At 40.3% G+C, this 25703-nt stretch overlaps 1 protein-coding gene across 2 annotated transcripts in view; it reads right to left on the bottom strand.

The window, feature by feature from the left end:
- The window catches only part of LPGAT1 (lysophosphatidylglycerol acyltransferase 1), a 49185-nt gene that overhangs the window by 8213 nt on the left and 15269 nt on the right, over positions 1 to 25703 (bottom strand). For both annotated transcript variants that reach the window (XM_083372237.1, XM_083372238.1), the window contains 3 exons: positions 21957 to 22052; positions 13301 to 13574; positions 1323 to 1449 (listed from right to left, as the gene is read on the bottom strand). In XM_083372237.1, coding sequence (XP_083228363.1) covers positions 1323 to 1449; positions 13301 to 13574; positions 21957 to 22052 — 497 coding nt within the window. The remainder of the gene's footprint in view (positions 1 to 1322; positions 1450 to 13300; positions 13575 to 21956; positions 22053 to 25703) is intronic.

The following is a 25703-nucleotide window of genomic DNA, read 5'->3' as shown; positions in this document are numbered from 1 at the left end:
AAAGAAATTTAGGGGGGAAAAATCCACTTTCTTCCATATTCTCCCCACATTATTGAATTAGTGAAAACAAAGCTGAAAAAGAGATACACCTAGAAACACAAATAGCATTTTTTCCCCTTTTTTTGCACAAGTAATTATTCTCATGGTATTTCAAGTTGTTTAGCTGAGAGTTGGATTATTGGCAGTTCATTTTGGTTAAGAAGATTTGATTTACCATCCTCACGAACTTGGTTGCTCTTACAATAAATGTTAAATATAGCCTAAGAAAATAAAGGTGCTCTCTGTGGTCTTATAGGTCTTTGTTTAAGGCAGAAGCAACCAGCAAAAAACTGACATCTGAGTAGACACAGGATCACCTTGTTTCTACCTGAACTGGCCGAACCTATTAGATCAGGGGTGTCAAACTCAATTTCACTGAGGGCCGCATCAGCATTGCGGTTGCCCTCAGGGGGCCGGGTGGTTATGGCCTGGGTGGGCGTGGCCTACTGGGTGGGTGTGGCTAGAGTGCGTATGGCCTACTGGGTGGGCATGGCCAGCTCTACATCGTTCGCATCAAGGGTGCCTATGGGGGCCTGGGCAGGAGTGGGACAGATCTGAGGGTCTCTGGCAGAAGGAGGGTCTCTGGGCCAGGGCCAAGGCAGTGGGGGCCGTTCCCTCACTGTTTCCAGGATGGCTTCACGGGCCTCATGAAACCACTTTGCGGGCCGGATGTGGCCCCCGGGCCTTGTGTTTGACACGTCTGTATTAGATCATCTAGGAAAAAACAACTCCAAATATCCGAGAGAGGAAGCAAAGGGAGCTAAAACAAGAAAGTGCTGCTTTCCAGGGCAGTATGAAACTTCTGGAGCAATATCCGTGCAGAGATCAAGTTGATGCTCTCCCTGAGTGCATTCAGGACATAGCAGAAAGAGGTGATCCAGGCAGGGTTTTAACCTGTTGGGGTCTCCTTTTGTTTTATTCATGTTTTAACTCTTAGGTTTTCTTTTTGTGTTTGTGAGCTTATCACAGATGTTTTAAATATGTTTTCTACTACATACGCTAAAGACTAATCATATTTAAGTTTATATATGGAGGGGCTTCCTCCTCAAGCTTACTAATTTGGACTTGGGACTGTAACTGATTAGTTGCATACTTACAGCAACCAGGATTAAAAGTATACTTTTCAGCATTTCCAAATGAAAGACTGCATGCCTAAAAATTAAAACACTCAGGGTAAAGCCGCTTACATTTCTACACAATTGTATGCTCTGAGATGTTCCACTAGGAGAATTTCAAATCCAGGCCTCTTAAAATGAACTGAAGACAGAAAGTGCATTTCATACCTGTAATGTACATGAGTAATTGTTGACCGCCTGTAGCCAAGAATCCATGTCTGAATGTCTATGGGCTCAGCTTTGGGATATGCAATAGTTGTATCTATCACCCACTGAAGACCTTTTGATTTACTTTCTAAAAAAATATATAGAGAAAGAGGAAAGTAAACCACGAAAACAACACTTTAAATCACATATACCATAATTCTAATGTTAACAGTTCATTAATGTTAACATGCCAACAATTCATCCCTAAAAGATACCAAATCTCACATACTATATTCAAAATGTTTATTTCTTCACTTGGCTAACAAATGGAGAATTCTCTTAATCTCCAAATTGCTACCTACATACATTTGCTAATTTTAATCAGTACTACACATCAAATCCTGGATATAAAAAAACTGTCCTGATTTCTTAATAAGCCATGAAATAAATCAACACTGTAATGTGAAAGAAAAATGCTTGCCATTCAAATGCTTTAAACATACGGTTGTTTATGTTTTTATTATTAAATTATATTATTAAATTTGTTTGCTCCCCATCTTAAAGCAACTCTGTGTTAATGGAGTTGTTCTAATATCAAATTTAAATAACAACAATATAGTAGCTAAAATATGATTTTAAAAAATCCATGAGCAGTGGATGTGCATTATTTGGAATTCTTATTCTATCAAAAAGTGAATGGCTAATAAGCCACTTAACTCAAGCTATAAACACTAAGTGCTAAATGTATGTTTGTGTACTCTTTCCAGGCAAAAGAACTGACATCAGGCCAATAAGTAACTTTAAAGTGCTTGCAATTTCTAGTGTTACTAGCTTAGTTTTAAAATCTATTTTCAGATCCAATTTCTACACAAGAATATACAAGGTTAGGTTCTGGTATTAAGATTTCATGAACTAGAACTTCCTTTCTCTCACTTCTGTTTGCAAGAATATTCTTGCAATTCTTTTATATGCATGGTCCTTTAGTAAATATGCCTTTGACACACAGAACCTTATGTTTAATAACTGTTTAGCACAAAGCTGATTAATGTAAATGATATATTTCTTAATAACTGTAATATTGTAATCTACATTCCACTTAAATCAGCATTTTCATTATCACCTATATGGTAATTAAGACAGAAACCTTTACCTTTACCTACATCACCTTGCAAGTCCTAGAAGGGGGGAGTTGACCCAGAACCTGTTGTTAACCCAGAGATTATTGTTGGGGAAGGTATGGGTTGCAATAAAGCATTGTATACAGGTTTGCTATGCTGTGATGTGTCAACTCCTTGGAGAGCAAAGAAGCGGGGCTATAAACATTTGTCAAATTGAAATTTTCATGAATATTCTTATCATAACTTGAATACAGTTATTTCACCACACCAGTGTTGCATCATTTAGATACAGTCTGATGCATATGGGAGGATAAGGCATGTTAATAAAACTGATGTAATGCCTTAACAATAGCTACAAAATCATTTATTCTTATAATTCAGAATAGATATATTAATCTCCTTTATTAATACTGGAACTGCTACTGATTTTCTGAAAGCCTCTGTTCCTGCAGTGCCCAATGACCAAATGCCTATTCAATGAAAAAAAGTCAATTCTGGACACTCTGAGAGACTGGGTCTGCTGTGTACCTTTAAAAATGTTGGCAGTGGGTAGCAGCTCAACAATAAATTAGGAGGAGACAGGCATTATGGAGATTTGTGCAGAAATTAATTAAAACACAATGAAAATTCACATGGAATTACCCACTCTAATTTAAGTATTATAGCTACTTTAGAAACTTTTCAAAATAAAATATTTCAAAAACTAAATAAAAGATTAGTATTCTAATAATTAGAAAATACAATGAGGAAGGATATTCAAAAGTGGACTACCCGATTCTGTAATAGTTTTATTCCCTATGCCATGGGTGTCAAATTCACGACATCATGTGACGTGTCACGACATATCATGCCTTTTTCCCCATTGTCAGCAATGAGGTGGGTGCAGTTTTGGCACCCCTGCCCACCGTTATCCGTCTGGTAAACTCGCAAGATTCGTTTTTCTTGCCATGCACATGTGTACATAATCCAAACTAGACTGTGTTGTTTCTCTGTGTCATATATGTGGGTATATGCATAATTCTGTATTTATTTATTTATTTGTTTGTTTCTGTCATATTTATGTAGTATATACTGGAGGTCGTGACCCTTTGAAAGCTGTATGCAATGAAATTTTGTTTTAATTATGCCGATTAGTGTACATTCAAAGTGACAATAAAAGTATTATTCTATCTGTGGTAAAAGTTCAAAGTAATGCCAAATTGCAAGGCTGGTGCCAAAATCAAGTTACATGCTTATTTTTGATTGCCATCAAGTCAGTGTCAACTCTTAACAATCACATAGGCCTCCTCAGGATAATCTGTGCCTAATCTGGCCTGTCACATCTGCCATAATCTGTGCCTAATCTGGCCTGTCACCACTGTATTTAAATCTATCCACTTTGCTGCGAGTTATTCTCTTTTTTTTTCCCATTCCATTTTTTCAGCATTAGAACTTCTCAGGGGACCTGAATCCTTACAAGATATGTCAAAAATATGATAATTTGACCCTGGTCATTTGTACCTCTGAATTGATTTGTTCTATCATTCACTTGATTTCTTGGGTATCCAATGGGAGTCTTCTCCCACACCAAAGCATCAACACTTTTTCTACACTGGTTCTTCAAAGTTCAACTTCCATACAATATTACCTCCATGATTTTGATCTTTTTAGGTGGAGACATGTCACAACATCTGAATAAATTTTCAAAAGGCTGCAACATTATCCTACCAAATGCTAATTTACAGGATACTTCTTGATTGATGCTTCCTTTTTACTTTGTTACTGATAATCAATCCTAAAAGACAGAAATTATCCAGTATTTCAGTATCTTCATTTGACACTTCTACAATTGGTTGCCATTACAGTTGCCATCAAGTATTCTTCATATTTAATTATAATCCATTTTTTTCAATGTGCTCCTTGACTTGCATTACTAAAGCTTCCGGATCATCTGCATTTTCAACTATCATACTAATAGCATCAACTGTATTGATGTTTCTTCCTCGAATTTTATAACTACACTTATCTTCTTCCAATTCAGTTTCCTCTCAATATATTTTCAAACACATAAATTGAATAAATAAACCACATCTCCCTCCTTTGCCAATTTGGACTTATCCTATTTCATCATATTCTATCTGGATTGTGGTTACCTGACCTGTATATAGATTTTTCAGATTTTTATTGATTCTTGAAGATTAGATCTTCTGAGAGTCTCATTTTCCTAAGGACATTCCATAGCTTGACAAAAATATCCTGTGGCTTTCTCAATTACCAGCATTTATCAGCAAAGACGTACTTGTTATCCTCAGACTTTTCTAAGCCATTTTGAACATCTGACATGTCCTTTTCCATGTAGGACTCTAATCTTCATTGGATTATCTTGAGCTTTTTTTTTAACTAGCACACAAAATAAGGATATTGTATGATAGTATGGAGTTGTGGTGCCATAGTGTTTAGAATACAGTATTGCAGGCTACTTCTGCTGGCTGCCAGCTGCCAGTAGTTTGGCAGTTGAATTCTCATTGGCTCAAGGTTGACCCAACCTTCCATCCTTCCCAGGTTGGTAAAATGAGACCCAGATTGCTGGGGGCAATATGCTGACTCTGTAAACCACTTAGAGAGCACTTAGAGAGCACTGTAAAGCACTGTGAAGCAGTATATAAGTCTAAGCACTATTGCTATTACCCTTCAGACAGGAAGGTAAGGATGGCAGAAAAGATTATTGGTAGTTCACTTCCTTCTATCCAGGACACAGCATATAAACGATGCTTGAGCAGGGTCTGCAAGATTGTCTGGGACAATATACAACCTCTTCATGACCTGTTCTCTTTGTTACCTTCTGGGATGAGGCTTCGTATCTGAAGCAGAACATCTAGATTCAGTCAGTTTTGTCCCATATAGCATCAACCTTGTGAACTCTCAAGTTTTCTCTTTCTGCTATGTATTCAAAATGGACAGTGATTAGTGTGTGTGTGTGTGTGTGTGTGTATTTGTCTTTAATTACATTAAAAATACGAATGGGCACATCCATGTTACAAAAGAAATAGTCAAACACCGCGATAAATATAAACTGTGTGTATGTATAGCGTGTGCGTGTGTGTACAGCATGTGTATATGTGTGTTATGCATGCATGGGTAGATAGATATATATTTTTGAGAGCAAGCAACAGAACTTCATTTTTAATGTGGGCCAGTGTGCTCACAGTAAAAAAAACGCAATAAAAGTTATCTTATCTTTATCTTAACTTATCTCTTCCAATCTGTTGGCCACTGTGGTGTTTTTTTCAGATTTGATGCCTTAGTTTGGTTAGAACCTTTACTAATTCATCTCCTATTGTTTGCTATATTTCTATAGATATTCCATTAATTGCTAGTTTTCCACTGGTGACTTTTAGCATGTCCATTCAATGTTGAAAACTCCTGTGTTGGGAGATCTTTTGGAAGTGCATCCTTGCTTTTCTCTGTCAACTTGATGTAAGCCGCTCAGTCACCTGAACTGCAAGATGAGACAAATAAATTTGATAGATTAAACAGATCCATAGATGGAGAGAGATAGAACACTTTTATTTTCTTTATTTGTTTACAGATGTTGTTTTAATAGTGTTTCTTGTCTCTTCTACCTGGTCTCTAAAATTCTTTCTTAAGTTCTTCCACCATTTGTTTTGATATACAGTTTGCTTTCTTCTGCTTCTTGGTCTTTTGTTGCTCTTCACACTTATCCTTAACAACTTCTTTATTTCACTCCACAGTTCCTTTGGTTTCCTAGCAATTAAGTTCAGGACTTCAAAGCAACTTAAGTTCTCCTTGAAAATGCTGGTCATATGATCAATATCATAGTATGGAAATGGGCTGGTTTTACTGTTTTACTTTAGCTAGATTTGGAACGTGCACAAAAACAGTTTATGATATAGTCAATTTGATTTATGCATATTCTGGCAATGTAGGCATCATTTCAATCACCATTGGAAAATAGAAAAGAATGACTTTCTCCTGCTTCTTTTCTGTTTCCAAGGCCATACAGTCCAACTACATTTTCCTTCCTACCATTTCCAACTTTGGCATTCCAGTTTCCAACCATAAGCAACACATGTTCTGTTGATTTGAGATTGCCTTTGACCATAAACTTAATCAACCTTCTGTACCAGTGGTAGATAATTATGATATGAAAAGGTTGTCTGCAAAATCTAATTGATGTTATCTGATCACTGAATATACTGTGCCTAAGCATTGTCTCTGTTATATCTTTCCTAATATGAAAGCAACACAATTTCTTTTTTGTTTTTCATGTCCTGACCACTAAACAGTATGCTCCTCCTGATTCCCACTATATATGTGTCTTTGCAGGTTGGGATTTTCTTTTCCTGCATGGTAATATCATCAACTAGACATCCAGAAGGTTTTCTTCTAGCCACATCCTAAAAACCTTTAGTACTCTGAAAAATCCTCAGTAATTCCTCAGAAGCATGTTGAGTATCATAAGTCTGAGACCCAGCATCTAGTACTATATCACCAATCACTTTAACTTGTCTGTGTGATTTCTTAAAAAATACAGGTGTGGGTTACCATCTGCCTTCTCCCACATAATATGAAATGATGCCTTTACTGTTGTCACCAAGGTAATAATCCAATTCCAGCATTTTCTTATACTGCTGCTGCTTGGTATAGATGTCAACTCTACAATGAACCTGGCTGAAGTCAGGTTGCCACAAGAATGGGAGGGGGAAGTGGAGATTTTCTGACAGTCTAAATAATTCTTTGTCCCATGGGAACCAAGGTCATTTCAAACAGTCGGATTAGGGAGTTGGGTGTACTGTTACAAAGCCTGTTAAACTATTCTATTGGGAAACGTAGTTGATTGAATAGTTTTGGGATGGGAAGTTTAACTTTATAATAGTGTAACACTTTGGAGGGAATTTCAGACTTGGTTTCACTTTTGATTGTGCTGATACTTTGTAAGCAATAAACATGTACTTTGAGGATGCCTCTAGCCCCGGAGTTCTGATTTACTTGGTCTCATTTATCAGAACCATGGCAATAGGTTCCTGTCTGTTTAGCCGGGCAAATCAAATAACATTCTCACCTTGAGTAACCTACTAGGAGTATATTCTCTTGGTGTAATTGTTTAAAAATTTTCACTTGTTCTTTTCAGGAATACCTCCCTGCCCTGCTATAATGAGACAGCACAGCAGGATGTGAGGGTATATGATTGTTTATGGTTAAAATCTGGCCAGAGTGTGCTCTCAGTCAGCTGCAGGACTGCTTTGAAACCACTGACGAGTGTATTCGAACATCAAGACCTGAATGTATACACGGATGCCGTACTGTCTTATATCAAAGCTTGCACCGATAGCGTGACAATGGAAAAGTGGATTAGAGTTTACGGGAATTGCAAACCCTGGATGACTGCAGAGGCATGAACATTCCTGAGAGCCCGGAATTCTGCCTTTAAGGCAGGGGACAGGGACACATATAGAGAGGCCAGGGCAAATCTCAGAAGAGGCATTAGGATGGCGAAACAAGAATATAAACATAAGGTGGAGAACCACCTAGCAGACAACTACCTGAAGCAAGTGTGGCAGGGACTGCAGCACCTAACCAAAATAAGGGCAACATGAGGAACACGATTAATACCGATTCCTCCTTGGCAGAAGAGCTTCTTCACTCGCTACAAGGTGAAAAGACCAGAACCCATAGCCTCTGCTGGCCAGCCTTCTGATTCTCAGCAACTCACTCTGTATGAAAAGCAAGTGAAAGCTGTATTGAAGGCTGTGAATCCCAGCAAAGCTGCAGGCCCAGATGGGGTGCTGGGGATAGTGGTTAAGAATTGTGCCGATCAATTAGCAGGGGTCCTGACAAAGATCTTTAACATCTCCTTGCAAACGGCCTGTGTACCATCATACTTGAAAGCAGCCACCATTGTCCCAGTCCTGAAGAAAACAGCAATCGAGTGCCTAAATGACTACAGACCTAATGCATCAACGTCTGTAGTAATGAAATGCTTTGGAAGACTGGTTCTCCAACATTTTAGGACATGCTTCCCACCGGATTTCAACTAACATCAGTTTGCCTACAGGGGGAATAGGTTGACAGACGATGCCATAGCTGCTGCCTTACGTTCTGTAGCAAGCTATCTGGAGAATCCAGGAAGTTATGTCAGGATGCTTTTCATAGACTATAGCTCGGCTTTCAACACTATTCTGCTGAGCATTCTTATTGAAAAGCTGACTGACTTGAATTTTCCCCACTCCTTCTGTGATTGGATTAAAGACTTTCTGAGGGACCAGCTACAAACAGTGAGGGTCGGATCTGTTTCATCCACCCCCTTGAAGCTTTGCACGGGCTCGCCTCAGGGCTGCGTGCTTAGCCCCTACCTGTACTCACTGTACACATATGATTGTGTATCATCCAACCCATCCGTGATCATTAAGTTTACAGATGATACCACTGTAGTGGGTCTTATTACAGGTGGAGATGAAACAGTGTACAGGCGGGAGGTACAAAAACTATCCCTATGGTGTTTAGAGAACGACTTGAACCTGAACATCAGCAAGACAAAGGAGATGGTGCTAGACTTTTGGAGGAAAAGAGAGGAACCTGCCCCACTTTACATCGGGGGGGGCTGTATGGAGAGAGTCTCCTCCTTTAAATTCCTGGGAGTCTACCTCTGTGAAGATCTTACCTGGAAAGTTAATACAACCCAGGTGGCCAGAAAGGCCCAACAGAGACTCCACTTCCTCAGGGTCTTGCAGAAGAACAGGGTAGAACGACAACTAATGACCTTCTTTTACCGGTCTACTATAGAGAGCATCCTCTCGCACTGTATTGTGGTTTGGTATGCTGGCATGACAGCCGCGGATAGGAAGATATTACAGAGGGTGGTGAACACAGCACAAAACATCATGAGCTGTCCCTGACACCACTGGATAACATCACCACAGCTCGCTGCCTTGGAAGAGTGAGGAAAATTTTCAGGGATGACTCACACCCTGGTCGGTACCTCTTTACTCTCCTACCATTGGTAGGAGATACAGAAGTATAGCCAGCCATACCAACAAGCTGAAGAACAGCTTCTATCCATGGGCTGTCAGGCTCCTGAATGGGAAATAACTCTACTTATGATTGACTTGTGAGGCTGGTGTGTAGTGCAATTAGCTCACATGGTGGGTGGGTTTGTTGTCACTGTGAGTTGTGGAGGGGAACTGAGGGAGGCTCAGCCAATCTCACTGTACACATTTTGTACTTGGATAATAAAGATTCATTCATATTAAATATGATAATGTGCTAACAGTTTGAAAATACTGACCACATTGCAAGCATCTTTCCTAACATTTGCCATATAAGGTAAAGGTAAAGGTTCCCCTGCACATGCGTGCTAGTCGTTTCCGACTCTAGGGGCCGGTGCTCATCTCCGTTTCAAAGCCGAAGAGCCAGCGCTTGTCCGAGGACATCTCCGTGGTCATGCGGCCGGCATGACTAGACACCAAAGGTGCACGGAACACTGTTACCTTCCCACCGTAGTGGTCCCTATTTTTCTACTTGCATTTTTTACGTGCTTTCGAACTGCTAGGTTGGCAGAAGCTGGGACGAGTAACAGGCGCTCACTCTGCTACACTGCACTCGGGATTCGACCCGCCAAACTGCCGACCATCTGATCGACAAGCTCAGCGTCCTAACCCACTGAGCCACCGCATCCCTATGCCATATAGATACCTCAATGAATATGGCAAACAAAATCCAGAGATTAATTAGAGTTTCAGGAAAAAGCCCAGTAATGGCTTTATCTATTCAAAAAGTTATAGACAAGAATGATTTAATATTATAGGAAACTATCATGAAAACACAATTGTTAACGACAGCAAAAACTGTGCAAAGAACAGGCTGTGCAAGATTGCTATGACTGCTGCTGTTTCTATAATAGAGGTAGTCCTTGATGTACAATTGTAATTGAGCCTGAAAGTCATGAAGGTCATTAAGTGGGTCACCATGTGACTAGATATGATTTATAATCTTTTTTTTTGCTGTGGTTGTTAAGCAAATGACACAATCATTAAACAAATCAATTATATTGGTTAATTTACCCATTTTTAAATTAATCCATGGGCTAATTTTGCAAGAAACTGGAAGTAAACACTCATTTCTAGCAAAAAAAATAGTGTAAATCACACTGATATGACTGCTGGGCACTGCAAATGGCCATAAATGTGGGCTGGTTGCCATGTTCTGGAAGATTCCTTTTGACTCTTGAAATACTACTTCATGGTGATGGTAGGGGACGCATAGATCAAGTTACAAGAGATACACAATTCTGAAGATACTAGAAAAATAACTAAGTTTTCTCTTTAGCAGTTACAATAGATTTCAGCTATAGTCCCAGCCCATGGAAGACCTATAGATCTGAATCATCCAATGACTTCTCAGGGAAAAAAAGATAAGCACTTATATTTATTTTTCAGATAGGTATTCGTCAAGAAAAACTATAAATGAAGGGGCTAAAATGTTTAAATGACTCTGTTTAGTTACTTGAAGCAAATACAAATTTCTATAGACTTCAGAGACTGCTCCTAATAAAACTCATAGTGTTCAGTGTTGCTCCTCTTGAGAATTCTCCATTCTTGCTTCCTCTCAAAGCAAACAAATTAGCCTACAGAGATTTCAATGGGACCCTGCAGAGTGCAGGAAGCATGTATCTACTTCTCTGAACAGGTCATTTGTCCTCTTACAGTTTCTTGCAGTCAGAGGCTGCCAAGAATAATAGTTTGCCTTAATATTTCATATGAATACACCACGAAGCACAGTGTGAATGCAAATTCTCACAACACCCCCATGGTCATGTGATCGCATTTTCGGTACTCAGCAACTGGCCACATTCACAGGCATTTGCAGCGCCCCATGGTCATGTGACTACAATTTATGATGGTTTGCTGAAAAACAGTGTTTACTTCTGGTCTCCGGTAAAAACCACCCTGTAGTGAACAATAACAACCACAACTTTGCTTAATGACTATGACATTTGCTTAATGAGTGCCGCAAACAATACTGTAAAATCAGGTCTAGTTCCATGGTGATCCACTTTATGACCATCACAATTTATGACTGTAATTGCCAGGGTCAATTACAGTCCTAACTCGAGGAGTACTTGTATTTTGTGGCAAATTTTGTTCCTAAGAAAGAAAGACACTGAACAAGTATTATTTTTGTAATGGTTTGTACTGAAAATCATATAGGGGTCTACAGAAATGTGTGACCCTCAAAAATTGATCCCAGAACTGAGACTTGGCAGTTTGGTGTGTTGGGCCCTGGTTGTAATAAGCTCCAATTGAGGTTTGATTGAATGAAAACCATTGTCTGGATCCCTTTCTTCCTACAGTACTTCAATCACAGAAGATGCAGCAAGCAATTTTATAAACCTATTCCAGGCAGCTTTGACTCTGCATATGAGACTAAGATACTGAATAGACTTTATGTTTTGCAAGTTTGCCATTGAACCATGAAGTGTAGATGTTGTTACTTCTAGATGAATATGAGCTCCTAAACTGACTAAATTTGATCCAAATGGAAGATTATTCTTACGGTGGCCTAAGTGGAAATATTCCCATCTTCTGGTATCTGAATAACAGAAGGAAAAACCAAAGAAGCAGTGCCAGCATTTGCACCAAACTCTTTTGGGCGTGGTCTCTACTAACAGATTTCATTAGTTCATCCTCTTCCAGTAATTGCTATTTGGATAGCCACCTTCCCCAGTGGCAAAAGATTCACCCTATAAGACCCCATGGACTTGCAACAGTCTGAGATTGGAAAGGAAATTGTCAGCAAAGACTACTTGCCTTAAAATTAGTCCTATTAAGCTTCAGAGAAGATCATTAGGGCTATTGCTTCCATCTGTTAACTTCTTCCATGCCCTCCACTCCCCAGAAGGATCGAGAATAATCTTTCAACCAAGGAAACAGCACAGGGAACCTCTACCTAAGGGGTCCCCAACCTTTTGGGCACCAGGGACTGGTTCCATGGAGAGAAGTTTTTCCGCAGACTTGACGGTGCGTGGTTTGGTGTGTTGCCTGCATATCGCAGATGGGACTTTGCTTGTTTGTGCGGACTGGTTGCTGGCATGCCACAGCCCGGTACCAGTCCATGGAGTGGGGGTTGGGGACCCCTGCTCTAACTAGTATGCTGCAGATGCCAAGGGTGGTCCCTGAAAAGAGCTACATGGAGAACTGCCTTTGTAAGTTCTGTTGAAGATACTATTCAGATTCCAAATCACCTGGTATAAAGATGATCTTGATGGAAATATGCAAGAATCATTACCTAGGCTGGGGGTAGGCAACCTTGGCTCTTTTATGACTCGCTGGCTCAGGAATTCTGGGAGTTGAAGTCCACGGGTCATAAAAGAGCCAAGGTTGCCTACCCCTGGCCTAGGCAGAAGCAGCCAAAATACTTTTCAAGTCCAGAGTCAGGCGATATCATTTGGAAGCGGCTCAGAGAGATTCCTCCTCATTCGCTGAAGTACGGAAGAGGAAGGAAGTACAGCACAAACAGCCTTGCAAGATTCTGTTAATATTGCCAATCTCAGTAAAGGTAAGTTTTAGCTTTCCCTTGGAGTTGATTTTCTGATTTGGGGCTGACATTCACCTGTCAGAAAGCTTTCCTGAAGCACCTGAGGAGCTACTCAAGACTTCAGAGGTCAACGGCAGTAAAGAAAATTAAAATGAATTTGAAAAAGGAATTGTTTTGGTAGCTTAATAGCGCTGCACAACTTTGTGTAAACGACAAAATTTACAGCATACCAGAATGCTAATTTATACAAATTATACATGCAACACAATACAGAGTGAAACCTCAAGAGTACTTTTAAGATTCTGATCGGATAGCAGCTGTTTCATAAATATTCAAAATGTTTCATACCTGATACAGGAACCTCTTCACCCACCAAAGTTCCATTTTCTTGCTGAGCTACCAGATTTTTCAGTATAACTTGTGTGGCTCCCAGTCTTGGCAGTGTGACATGTGTAAGAAATGGCAAATTGTTTTTCTTGGCAAATGCCTGACTGGTTTCTCTTCTTTTTCTAAGAAAACCGCCTTCTGGAAACAATACAATCCACTTGCGACTACGGCTCCTGTAATATTTTTCTAGATGTTCATGGAGGAGTACAAGCTGCTGGTCACGATAAGCTTTTCCCTAAAATGGAAACGACAAAAAGAATACTGTATAAAATATCAGAATAATCTCTACTTTCCCCACCCAAACTAGTTATTTTTACTCAAACCAATTTGTTTCTAATAAATTGTGAATTTAGGAAATAAAAAACATGAAATTAATATATAATGAAATATTTTTTTCAGAACTTCAGTTTTCTTTATCAACAGCTAGATTCATACATTACCACAAGGTATATAATATGCTTTGTTTTGATTAGAACTTAGTATGAAGTATACCAAGTAGGTATGGATTTTTAAATAAAATACAAAATAAGCCATGGCTTATCACATTGTATGATGAGCGGTCCCTGGTATTCTCTGAGCTTGGTTGTTTTCTTACAGATGTTTCATTACCCAAACTAGGTAACATAATCAGTATCACGCTAGTAGGGAGTGGGGTTTACGCTTAGTTCATATTCTAGTCTAGTGGCTTGCTCTGTCAGTGTTGGTGGAGGTGGTCTTAGAAGTTCTTTGGCTGGGCTATTTGTTAGCTTGTTTTGCAGTTACTTGATTGGGGTACTGTTTACGCCTTGATAGTTAGTCTGATGTTAATCTACAGTGCTCATGTGGGTGGAGATATTTTGGTCTTTTTGTTCCCTTTTTAGTTTTTTGTCTCCTTGCATAGTAAGTAGATGTTATTTCTATCTATGTGTCTATTAATGGCTGATTTGTCAGAGTTCCAGGCTTCCAAGAATTCTCTAGCATTTTTGGACTTGGCTTGGTATCGGATGGTCACAATTTTCCAGTTGAAACTATAGATAAGTCTCTCCATATGTTGTGAAATTAAGAGTTTTTTTCATCATTAAAGACATATACATATAACACTTCCTCTATATATGAAGAGGTTATATATGACTCGTTTTTTCTTCTGGGACTGCTCAATTTTTTGGTTTACTTAAGGTGTTTTTGGAGAGCTTTAGTTGATTTGTGTGCTATGCTGATGCCATGTGGTAGTAACTGTCTGTTAATGGTTTCTGAGATGATTTTGCTATGCATGTTCTGAGGTTTTGCTTGATAAAAAATACCGGAAACCAGAAGTTGCCTTTAAGCTTTACGTTTTTATACAGCTGAACAAAGAACGGGATCCTCTAAAATAGAGAAGCCCCAAATGACAAGAAATCCTTGTATTTATTCTTTCTGATTACATAAGCAATCCACCCAAGCAAAGCTGACACATATAAGATAAAGATTTCACCCAGTAAGTCTGGCACACTGTAGATAAAGAAGGGAGAAAAGAGAAGTAGCTAAAAATGTTCCCTTTTGGGTATTTCCCTAAAGGCATCGTACGTTCCCGGGTGGGTTAGGACATTAGGTGTTCTCCTTGCTGGCCTTTCATGACCATGCACTCTGCAAGTGCCCAAAGACAGCAGGGCCATCTGCACATATTCACAACTGAAACTTCCTATGCTCTCTCCTAATTCCAGGTCAACATACTCCTAATACCTTTCATACTTTGAGCAGCGCGCAGAAGTATGATCATCAAACTGGAGAGACACAGGATAAGCTTCTGCAGTATGTGGGCCACATTGTTGAGGACAGGCAGAGGTGAGTAGGGGCAAGTAGTGAAAGATATAACAGAAAAAGATAACAAGGAACACCACAAAGTGAAGACCAATAAATAGTTCCCTAAACCATCCCCATCCCGGGAGCCAGCCGGTAAGGAACGAGAATTTACTACTGAAGACTCCCCATATAGCATCAGTGAAAACCTCCAGATCCTCTGGGCAATTCCTGATTCCTCCTTCCATGAGATGGATGTTGTGACTAATATTAACTTGATAATCAGTGAAAAAAATCTAAGTGGAACAAAGCACACACCGCTCTTTTGCTGCTAGTACCATATCTAACGTTTGGCGATTCTGTAACACTACTTCCCTTATTTCTCCCTGTTCCTTACTGAATTGTGTAAATGCCTATATGGTGTTGTTAAACATTTCCTCTGTCCAGTCAATTCTATAAAAGATTTACAATTCAAACCAACCCCCATAGCTGGGATTACTGCTTGTGCAATAGCATTTCCTAGAACATGAGGTACAGGATGGTGTTCAATATGGTCTTTATGCGATTGTGGATGGGGCAGTTCCAGTCATTATGTCAGATGATACAAACCGAGGAAAAGATCATTCCTCCAGTACATGTACCTGACCAGTAAGCTGGCAAAGACTTGTAGGCAAACAGGCTACAATAGAACCACCAGTCCGAGTGGTTAACCAGATAAATGCCTTGTTTGCCTTTTAACCGCTCAGGCATAGAAGCTCGAACACCAGACATATAAGCTACAAACAGCAGAGGGATCCTTTTTGTAGTCAAGACCAAAGGTCTGATGACATTTATGCCATCCATCCCACATGTTAGTACTCACCTTTCATGTGACCATGCAAGGAGCATAAATCCCTAACTTATCTGGAAGAAGAATTAAAATGACTAAGGCAAGCTGCTGCAGGGTGCTGTATAGTTGACCAATCTGCAGCTTTCCTGCCCCCAAACCCAGGGAGTGCCCAGCCCCTTGTGACAATGATCATGCTGAACATAGAGGCTCCCAGAGGTGTAGCTTCCATAACCAAACCATGGGTACCAGTTGGGGTTATGTGGGTGGAAATCCAACAGTCCATTACATTCAAGAGTTTAACCCAAGCCGGTGCATTCTGCATAAGGGTGTTGGAACCTTAAATTCTCAAGAGGGGCTGGGAATTGGGAACCACTCTGCCCCTCAATGATAGGAAAGATGGGGAAGGATGTCTGCAGGTCCTTAGGCTTTTCAGGCATGAACGTAGCAGAATCCTGGCCAGCCCCAAGCTTCCCCAAGGGGAACTTAATAATTTCCACAGGATCATTACATCGACAAATCACACATTGCTTGATCATGGTGAGGGCCTTGTTATAGTTCCTAGGACAAATATAATCCTTTATAAGAAACTCAGCCATGGCCTTGTAACCCCAATGAGTGCTGGCATGCAATGTTCCTAGGAGGGCCCATAATTCATGTTTTGGGAGAAGGCATTTCCCATCCTTCTCCAGCCTACGTCCATGATAAATAGCACCCAGTCTATAAGCTCTGTGCCCAACCTGTGAAATATATGTTGGAGCCAGCACAGGCAAATGTGAGGGTACAAACGCACCCATATACCAAGGGGACAGGGGACTTGAAGCGGCAGACTTTGCGGTGCGGTCGACTAAGGCATTTCCCCTTCCATGTTTAGTATCAATCCTAACATGGACCCTCACATGCGTGACAGCCGCCTTATGTGGGAGCAAAACAGCATCCAATAGCCTTAAAATGTCCTGTCCATATTTAATAGGAGCGGTGAACAAACCACACTCGGTCCACAATCCCCCATGTGCATGTATAACACATCCCCGCCCCCTAAATTTGCTGTCTGTAAATATATTAACTGCACCATCTGACTTTTCCAAGGCCCTCATCAAGACAATGAGTTCAGCTTTCTGAGCTGAAGTACCTGCAAGGAGAGCTGCTGCTTCCACTACCTGATCCAACGTGACCATGGCATAGCCAGCTAGCCTTTCTCCCTGTCTCATAAAACTGCTGCCGCCTGTATAGAGGTCCCTGTCCACATCCTCTAGTGGCTGGTCAGTTAAATCCGGCTGGCCAGTAAACACTACAGTAATAGTTTGCACACAATCATGATCACCATCCTGTTCCAGTTGGGGAAGAAAGGTTGCTGGATTGAACCTGCCACTGCACTTGATATGAACTTGTGGGTTGTTAAGGGGACCAATCAGATACTGCTCCAGACAGGATGCTATAAGCCAATAGCCCCCCCCCCCGGATGCTAACAAGCCCTGGATGGAATGAGGTGTTTCCACTGTGATAAGAGCCCCAAAAGTTAATTGTTTAGAAGCCTCCAAAAGGAGAATAGCAGCTGCTGGAGCCCAAAGGCATGCCGGCCATCTTTGAGCAGTAAGATCAAGTTGTTTGGAAAAACAGGCCATTGGGTGAGACCAAGTACCAAGGGTCTGAGTAAGTACTCCAGCAGCTACCTTTGCTTTCAGCCACATATACGGTGAACGGTTTCCTGTGGTAGCCTGATACAAGGGCTTAGCCATTAGAGCAAAGATGGTGGCTTGTAATTTAGCAAACAAATCACATCCTAAAAGGGGCATAGAGCAGTCTGGAAGGTAAAGAAATTGATGAGTAAGGCGAATATCACCCATAAAGCATTCCAAAGGGCTGAGTACTGCAGCTGACACAGAATGGCCATTGGCCCCAAAGACCTGGAACGTTTGTCAGGAATGTGATGCTCCTGTATCAATCAAAAAGGGTATTGTTTTCCTCTGACTTTGAACTTTACCAGGGGTGAAGAGGAAGAATCATCCATAAGGGCAGGGAGACAAAGGCCCCCAGCCCCTCACTCCCCCCCTTATATCTGCAGCATGGTTTTGGAACAGCACCCTATAAGAGCGTTAGGAAGGGAACATAAAAGACATTCCCTGCTCCAGTGGCCAAATGTCATGCATATACAACACTGGTCCTGTCTTAGGGCAAGACTACAGTGGGTGGGGTGGGGTGGGGTGGGGTGTGGTGTGTGTGTGTGTGTGTGTGTGTGTGTGTGTGTCTGGAATCTGGGTGACATTGTCCCATTTCTCTCTTGAGGGGGCCGTACCACTCCTCACCATCCTCTTCCACAAGACCCACTTCTTCCCCCTTCCACTAGAGGCTTTCAGCTGGCAACCGATGAACGTCATAAATTTTGCCCAAATTTTTCTGTTTAGGGAGGGCAATCTACAATGCAGTGACAATAATGTCTTGGAAACCTTTTAAGTTGCAGGACAAAGGACCTTCCTTTCTTTTTAGCAGCATTTCCTACCAGATGCCTTTCCTCTGTTGTTAAAAAGACATCCAGCATGGCTTGGATGTCTGCCCAGCATGCCAGAAACCCGGCCACGCAAACAAGTGAAGCCCCATCTGCGGGATGCAGGCAGCCCAAAAACCATGCCTCCTCCGGTCCACAGAAAAACCTTTCTCCACAGAAACGATCCCTGGTGCCCAAAAGGTTGGGGGCTGCTGATCTACAAGAAAACAACAGAGCTCAAAGAACACCATCTCAACCCTGAACTACAAATATTTTTCTTTACTGATATCTTGTATGATTTCATACAGTGTTTGGATTAAGGGTATTATTAGAAATTAGACACAAAATTAAATCATGTAGTTGATCATTATTTAAGTAAGAAGATATTCAAATATTAGCAGTTATAAACAACACTATATATATCAATTTCTACACTTCACTAACAAGGATCGGTAAAAGAATAATACTATTAACAGAACTGAAAAAAGGATAGCTTTCATTCAAGTTTAAGTGCTGATCCTGACCCAGAGAACCCTTTATGGCACTAAGTTACCTTCAGGACTGTAGTCACCCACCCACTGATCAAGTTGATTTGAAGAAAGAAGTTTGGGGAAGGGGAAAAGCCTCAGAGTGCTGTTTCTGCCACCAGAGATTAGGCAAGCACTTACAGGTGCATCTGAAAACAGAACTCTTCCAGAGGGTGTTCTGAGATATGACACTAGGGTTTTTGATTTATTCTACATGTTTGTGTTTTCTATTTTTAACTTCCTCCATTCCCTCCACTCCACAGAAGGATTGAGAATGATCTTTCACTCAAGGAAACTGAAAAGGGAACCTCCTCAGATGCCAACGGTGGCACCTGAGGAGAGCTACATGGAGAATGCCTTGACAGGTAGTCAGATGTCCTGGTGAAAATATTATTCAGATTCCCAATCTCCATGAATGGTCACTAAATGTACTTACTAGTAAAGATGACTGCACACCAACTTTGCATTAATTGTTGTATTCCCATAAAGCAATCAGAGCCTTGTGGGATTGTGATAGGGCACAAATAAAATAAATAAACGTTAAGGTAAGAATATATGGACAATAGAAAGAATGCAATCTTATTCTGGCCCTAGGAAGTATGTACACAGAGGTAAGGACATCATTCATTCATAGGGGAGACCTGCAGATATATAAAACCACTAGCAGACAGTTAATTATATGTAATTTGATTTTCACAGAGGTAAGCACTATATTTAGTTTAAAAGATTTACATAAATTATGCAAATTTAAAACTATTTCTTTCTTATGCATTTTTCTAAGTTTCCTAGTACTAAGGTTCAAGTCAGCAGGTGGGCAAAGATTGAATCGTTTCTTGTAAGTGGACTTAAGCACGAAGCTTCAATTTTAGAAATAATTCTGCCCCTTCTTTACCCTAGAAAAAGCATCCAAAAGCTGGAGAAGCAACATGAGATGAGCTTTATGTTAAAAAAGTAGTTCTTTTAATCTTAATTTAAAAAAAAAGGAAAAAGAGAACACAGAAGCTGTTCAACAGAGTAAACCAAGACAATCTAATCAGTCTTATCATTTCATAAACTTGTAAGGCACTAATCCAGTTAAAAGTAAACTTCCCAGAGAACAGGGAATCAAAATTAAATTTAATTATTTGTGAATTTATCATTCTTCCATTTCTCCCTGTAGCTAAACAAGGTAGACTAGACTAAAAAAACAATGCCACATAGATCAAGATTTTTATTTTAACAGATAAGTATGTTCTCCTCCATTTTTATCTTCTTGTTGGGAAGGGAGGGCCCTGACTGATATGTTTATGCAATCCCTCTTATCTGACCATTGCTGTGATATTTACTCTTCCTCCTGCCTTCAAGGAGGAATGCCCTATGCCCTCTATACTCCCCCATTGACATCATCTTTTATATTTGGGGACAAATCCAATCAAAATATGTTCCTGCCATTATTTCTTTTGTTGCCAGCTTTATAACTAATTGCTGAGTCTCCCAAGCTCAACAATTTCTAGCCAAATGGAAATTAATATTCAAAACTTCTAAACTGTGTCCATTTCTTTTCATATTTTTTCCATAGAAACCTGGAGTGATGAGAAACTGAAGGAGTGATCAACAAACTCTTATAGAACAGAACTAGACCTAAAGAAGAGCAGGAAGTAGGTATCATAGTTTGCAGAGCTATGTTCATTCTATTTTGAACATTGTGGTCTGGATCTAGGCTACTTTGATTCTCCAGCTATTCTCTAAAATGGTCCATTAGGAAATGTTATTTTTCAACTCACTCTTCTTTCTCCAGGGACCATTTTTTTGTCTTTAACTTATAGCCTAATTGTTCACCTTAATCCTTTTGAAGTTAATAGGGTGCTTGTTCTTATCACTTTTTTCCGACTTTCACTTTTTTTCTGCAAGCACTGTTGAACAGCAGGAAACAATTTCCAAAAAGCAGAATATTGCATCTGCATCAGTAGTATTCTCTGAAATATATAGGGTTGATTGTGGGCTATCTGATAATATACTGTATCTTAGAATTTGCTAAATCAACAATTAAATAAAGGTATTTGCAAAAGCCTATAAAACCAAAAAAGTCATTCTGTTCAGCTTTTTTCCTGACATGTCTACTATGCAGATCTATAAGAGATGAATTTTACAGCTTAAACAATCCTTTCCAAATCTATAATTCTATGAAGAATATAAATGTTTTATACATCAATGATACATTATTATAATTTTTGGTTCCCTGACGTTTAAGGATGCGAAATATTCTGTTCCACTTCAATTCCAAAAAATCATTTATATGTGTAAAAACACTAAACTCTTAGATAAGTGTGTTTTACAGTTTTTAAAATGAGTTGCCCAGAGTTGCCTGAAAGGTGGGTGGTTATATAAATGTTTTAAATAAATAAGTATGGGACACACCTGGCATATGAAGAAGTCATTCAGACAAAGACAAAACATGGATTAATAGTATATTTAAAAAGTTTGGATTCACTTGTTCTTATCTCACACTAGATTAGATACTTGTGGCAAACCATGTACTCCAATCCCCCAAAAACCAGAGTTTGCTGTAAGCAGAGAGGTCTGGTATTCCTAGGTGGGTGAACAAAATAAATGACACAAATCTACAGTACACATAAAACCAAACCAGTATTCTTAGAAGTTACTCTGTTTTTCTCCACATTCTGTTAATTTTTTCATTAATTGTTGACACTATTTGAAATGGATTTCAATTTAATATATAGCAATATCAACACAATAGATATACTGTCCCACAGTATTTTACAGCACTCTCTGGCTGGTTTACAATATCAGCATATTGCCCTCAGCAATTGGGGTCCTCATTTTACCGACCTTGGAAGGATGGAAAGTGGAATCAACCTTGAGCCCATCAGGATTGAACTCCAGGCTGTGAGCAGAATTAGCCTGCAATACTGCATTCTAACCATTGCACCACCAGGGCTCTTCATATACACTGACAATCATAGCAAGGTACAAATAAATATTTAGAAAAGCAGATTTTACTATTAAAATATTTGTAATTCTTGCCTGTCTTATAAAGAAGTCTCCATGAATCAGAGATACAATTCCAAAATTTGTGTATTTAAATATATGATCCATCAGCCACATCATCCGACGAACAACCTGCGAAAATTGAGATAAGAAATAGTGTGCATTCTGCATATAAATAAAAGAAAAATCAGAGAGGGGTTTTCTGTTCCATAGAAGCAAATGTATAAAAAAAATACAAAAAATATTCTTGCTATTAAACAGAAAACTGAATATAAATTGCATCCTTAAGAGATGTTCATGTAAATGTTTTTACTAAAAGCTTACTAGCTTTCAAGAAGTATTCACTAAAGCAACATTCTCTCAGTATATGTCTCTTCTTCCTAAAATCCTTACTTTCGCTTTATATAAAATAGATAGCTATTTCTTCAATATCTTGGATAAATCATATTATTTAAAATCTACTTTCATTAGTTAACATTTTTAAAGCTCTCATACAATCTTTAATTTTATTTTTTTTTAATTTCAGGTAAGAAAAAAACAAGAGAATATAAAGCAAATATGTAGATGTAAACAAGATTTGCAAAAATATACTGATTATTCAAAAAATATACCTATCCAATAATACTTCTTAACATCTTTAAGCATTTCTATTTTACAAAGCATTTCTTTACAATGTTAACTTAATTTTTAAAATTTTTGTAGATGTACAAAGTTGACAAAGTTAACCTAATTCCTGTATTATATCCATCACATTCATTTTAAACACGCCATTATATGTTCTCTACAGGTAGTCCTACAGGTTCTCTACAGGTAGTCCTCGACTTACAACAGTTCATTTAGTGACTGTTCAAAGTTACAGTGGCACTGAAAAAAGTAGTTTATGACTGGTTCATATTTCTGACGGTTGCAATGTTCCAGGGTTATATGATCACCTTTCGTGACCTTCTGACAAGCAGTCAATAGGATACCCAGATTCATTTAACAACCAGGTTAGTAACTAATCAACTTAACTGCACTTAACAACTGTGGCAAGAAACATTGTAAAATGGGGCAAAACTCACTTAATAAATGTCTCACTTTACAACCGAAATTTTGGGCTCAATTGTGGTTGTAAGTCGAGGACAACCTGTATTTTATTTGTCCCATTTTGAATGATATAATTTCTTATCCAACAAAAATGAGATAAGAAAAAAACATGAAGACCAAATTAAGGTATCTAATTGCCATCACCAATCTCCCAATATAAAAATATAAAACAAAAACAGATATACGCAAAATAGTTCAGATAATCCTCAAGTTTCAAGAGCAACTGTATCTGGGGTTGCTGTTGCTAAGCAGTGTGAATACAATCCATGACCACATCATTTAACAATGGCAATCCAGGTAGTCCCAGTTGCCACTATAAACCCAAGATGTGCAGGTTGTTATGGAGGGAAGCGATATTGCACTAATGATACCCACGTATGGCTTTCTACTACTAAATTCAATCAGTACTTTTGAATGTTTCTTAAGTTCAAAAATGGGATGGGTGAAAGAAAAAAAGAGAACCAGCTGAATTAGATGAAAAGATTGTAAACAGGACTTGGGGACTGAGGTTCAACCTCTTGAATAAAATTGCATTATCCTTAAAACAGTGGCCTCCAACCATCTGGACATCAGGGACCAGTTCCCTGGAGAAAGGTTTTTCTGTGAACTGGAGGGGGCGTGGTTTCGCGCGCTGCCTGCATCCCAAGGATGAGGCTTCACTTATTTGTGCGGTCTGGTTCCTGGCATGCCACAGACCAGTGCCAGGCCATGGACCATGGGTTGGGGAACCCTGCCTTAAAAGTTCAGAACCTCTATGTGGGAATATTCATTGAACCTTAGCTGTAAATCCCTTAGCATTTACACCTGGCCCCAAATCTTTCAGGGCTTAGAAAATTTGTAAAGATGCATGCCTTCTATCAGACTCTTAACTGTCCAGTGATTTGATTATTTTGTTCTTTACATGTCTATTTTAACTTCAATACAGGTAGTCCTCTACTTATGAAACACAACTGAACCCAACATTTCCATTACTAAGCAAGACAGCTGTTAAATCAGTTTTGCCTCATTTTACCACCTTGCCATAGTTGCTAAGTGAATCACTGCAGTTGCTAAGTTAGAAACAAGGTTTTTAAGTGAATCTGCCTTCCCTATTGACTTTGTCAGGTTGCAAAAGGTGATCAGATGACCCTGGGAAATTGCAACCATTATAAATATATATATCAGTTGCCAAACATCCAAATTTTTATCACATGACTATGGAGATGCTAGAATGGTCATAAGTATGAAAAATGGTCAGAATTCACTGTTTTCAATACCATTTGTAACTTCAGTCACAATGGTTGTAAATTTTTATTTTTATTTGTGAACACTTGCGTGTCCTGCTTCTACAACAGATATGTACCGTGTTTCCCCCAAAATCAGACCTACCCCAAAAACAAGCCCTAGCTTGATTGGGGGGGCTAATATAAGCCCTACCGCAAAAATAAGCCCTAGGTTTAGGGCAAGGCGCATGCCTAAAGATGTCGAGCCCCGTGTCCCTGACATTCGGGGGGGCAGAGTCTCGCGTCGGCGTCTCTCCCCTGGATTCCGGATGCGTTGGAGGGCGTCATCGGGCCGCCGCTTCCCTATCTGGGACTGCCACCACTGCCGAGCTCCCCGCGGACCCTACCAACAATCAGCTGGGTTCGGGTCCTCTTGCAGATGCCGCCGGTCACCTTGGGCGTCTTGCTCCTTCCGCCGCCTGCCAGCTAGCTCCGGAAATGCTGGCGGGCACGGCTGCACAGTCGGGCCTCCCTGCCGGGTCTGCCACCAGCCAGCTGGTCCAGGAGACGTCAGCAGAGCAGCCAGATTTTCCTGGTGGGTCTGCCACCGGCTAGCTGTTCCAGGGAACATCGGTGGAGGCAGTGGAGCAGCCGGAGCTCCCTGCCAGTTCTACCACCGGCCAGCTGATACGGGGAGTGTCGGTGGGTACTGCTGAGGTGCAGGCAACACTGTCATCTTCCTGCACACCGCTGTAATCAGACATTCCAGGGCTTGCTTTGCCTCAGTTGAGGCTTGGGGGCAGTTTGGGCTGCACCGTCCCTCGTGAGACTGGACTCGGCAGGCCTGGACATCTAGAAGTAAGGGTGGGGGTTGCATGGTCTACTCACCTGGTCGTCGGTGGACTGTTGGATGTGGGGGGAAAAGGCTGATGGACGCGCGGGGGGATGGTGAATAGGAGAGAGCAGCAAACGGGGATGTAGGGGGAAGGAAGGATTATAAGGGATTGTGGGCGGATGTTAGTTTGTGGGTTGGGAGCGGGGTCCTGTCTCTGACCGGCTATGTAAGGGTTGGGAGAAATGAACACCCAACACTGACTTTGCTTTTGCTTTATGTGCTTTGGAGTTGAATAAAGTCTCTTTTGTTTTGTCACACATTCCTGTTGGACACTCGTGCTTGCTTTCATCAAAGGATGTGTATTGACAAAAGATCAAGCTAGGGCAAGGATGGAGCTATCCCACACTCCCCACACCTTCTTACTGTTGCAGCCAAGCCTCCCATACCCAGACACCTGCCTCACCAGGCCACTTCTTCTGTGACCACTTGCTATCGGTCAAGTGCATCACCCCCGGACTCCATTTCACTGTCAGAGGCCTTCAGGAAATGCCTCTGCAACTGAGAATGCAGCTCCGGATTGATGCACATGTCACCCCCGGGCTTCATTTCGCTGTCAGAGGCCTTCAGGAAAGGCCTCCACAGCCAAGAACTGAGTTCTGG

This window comes from Vipera ursinii (genome assembly GCF_947247035.1).
Source record: "Vipera ursinii genome assembly, chromosome: 1".
In the NCBI taxonomy this organism is placed as follows: domain Eukaryota; kingdom Metazoa; phylum Chordata; class Lepidosauria; order Squamata; family Viperidae; genus Vipera; species Vipera ursinii.
The sequence above is the reverse complement of the archived record's forward strand: the minus strand, read 5'-3'. Positions and strand labels throughout refer to the sequence as shown.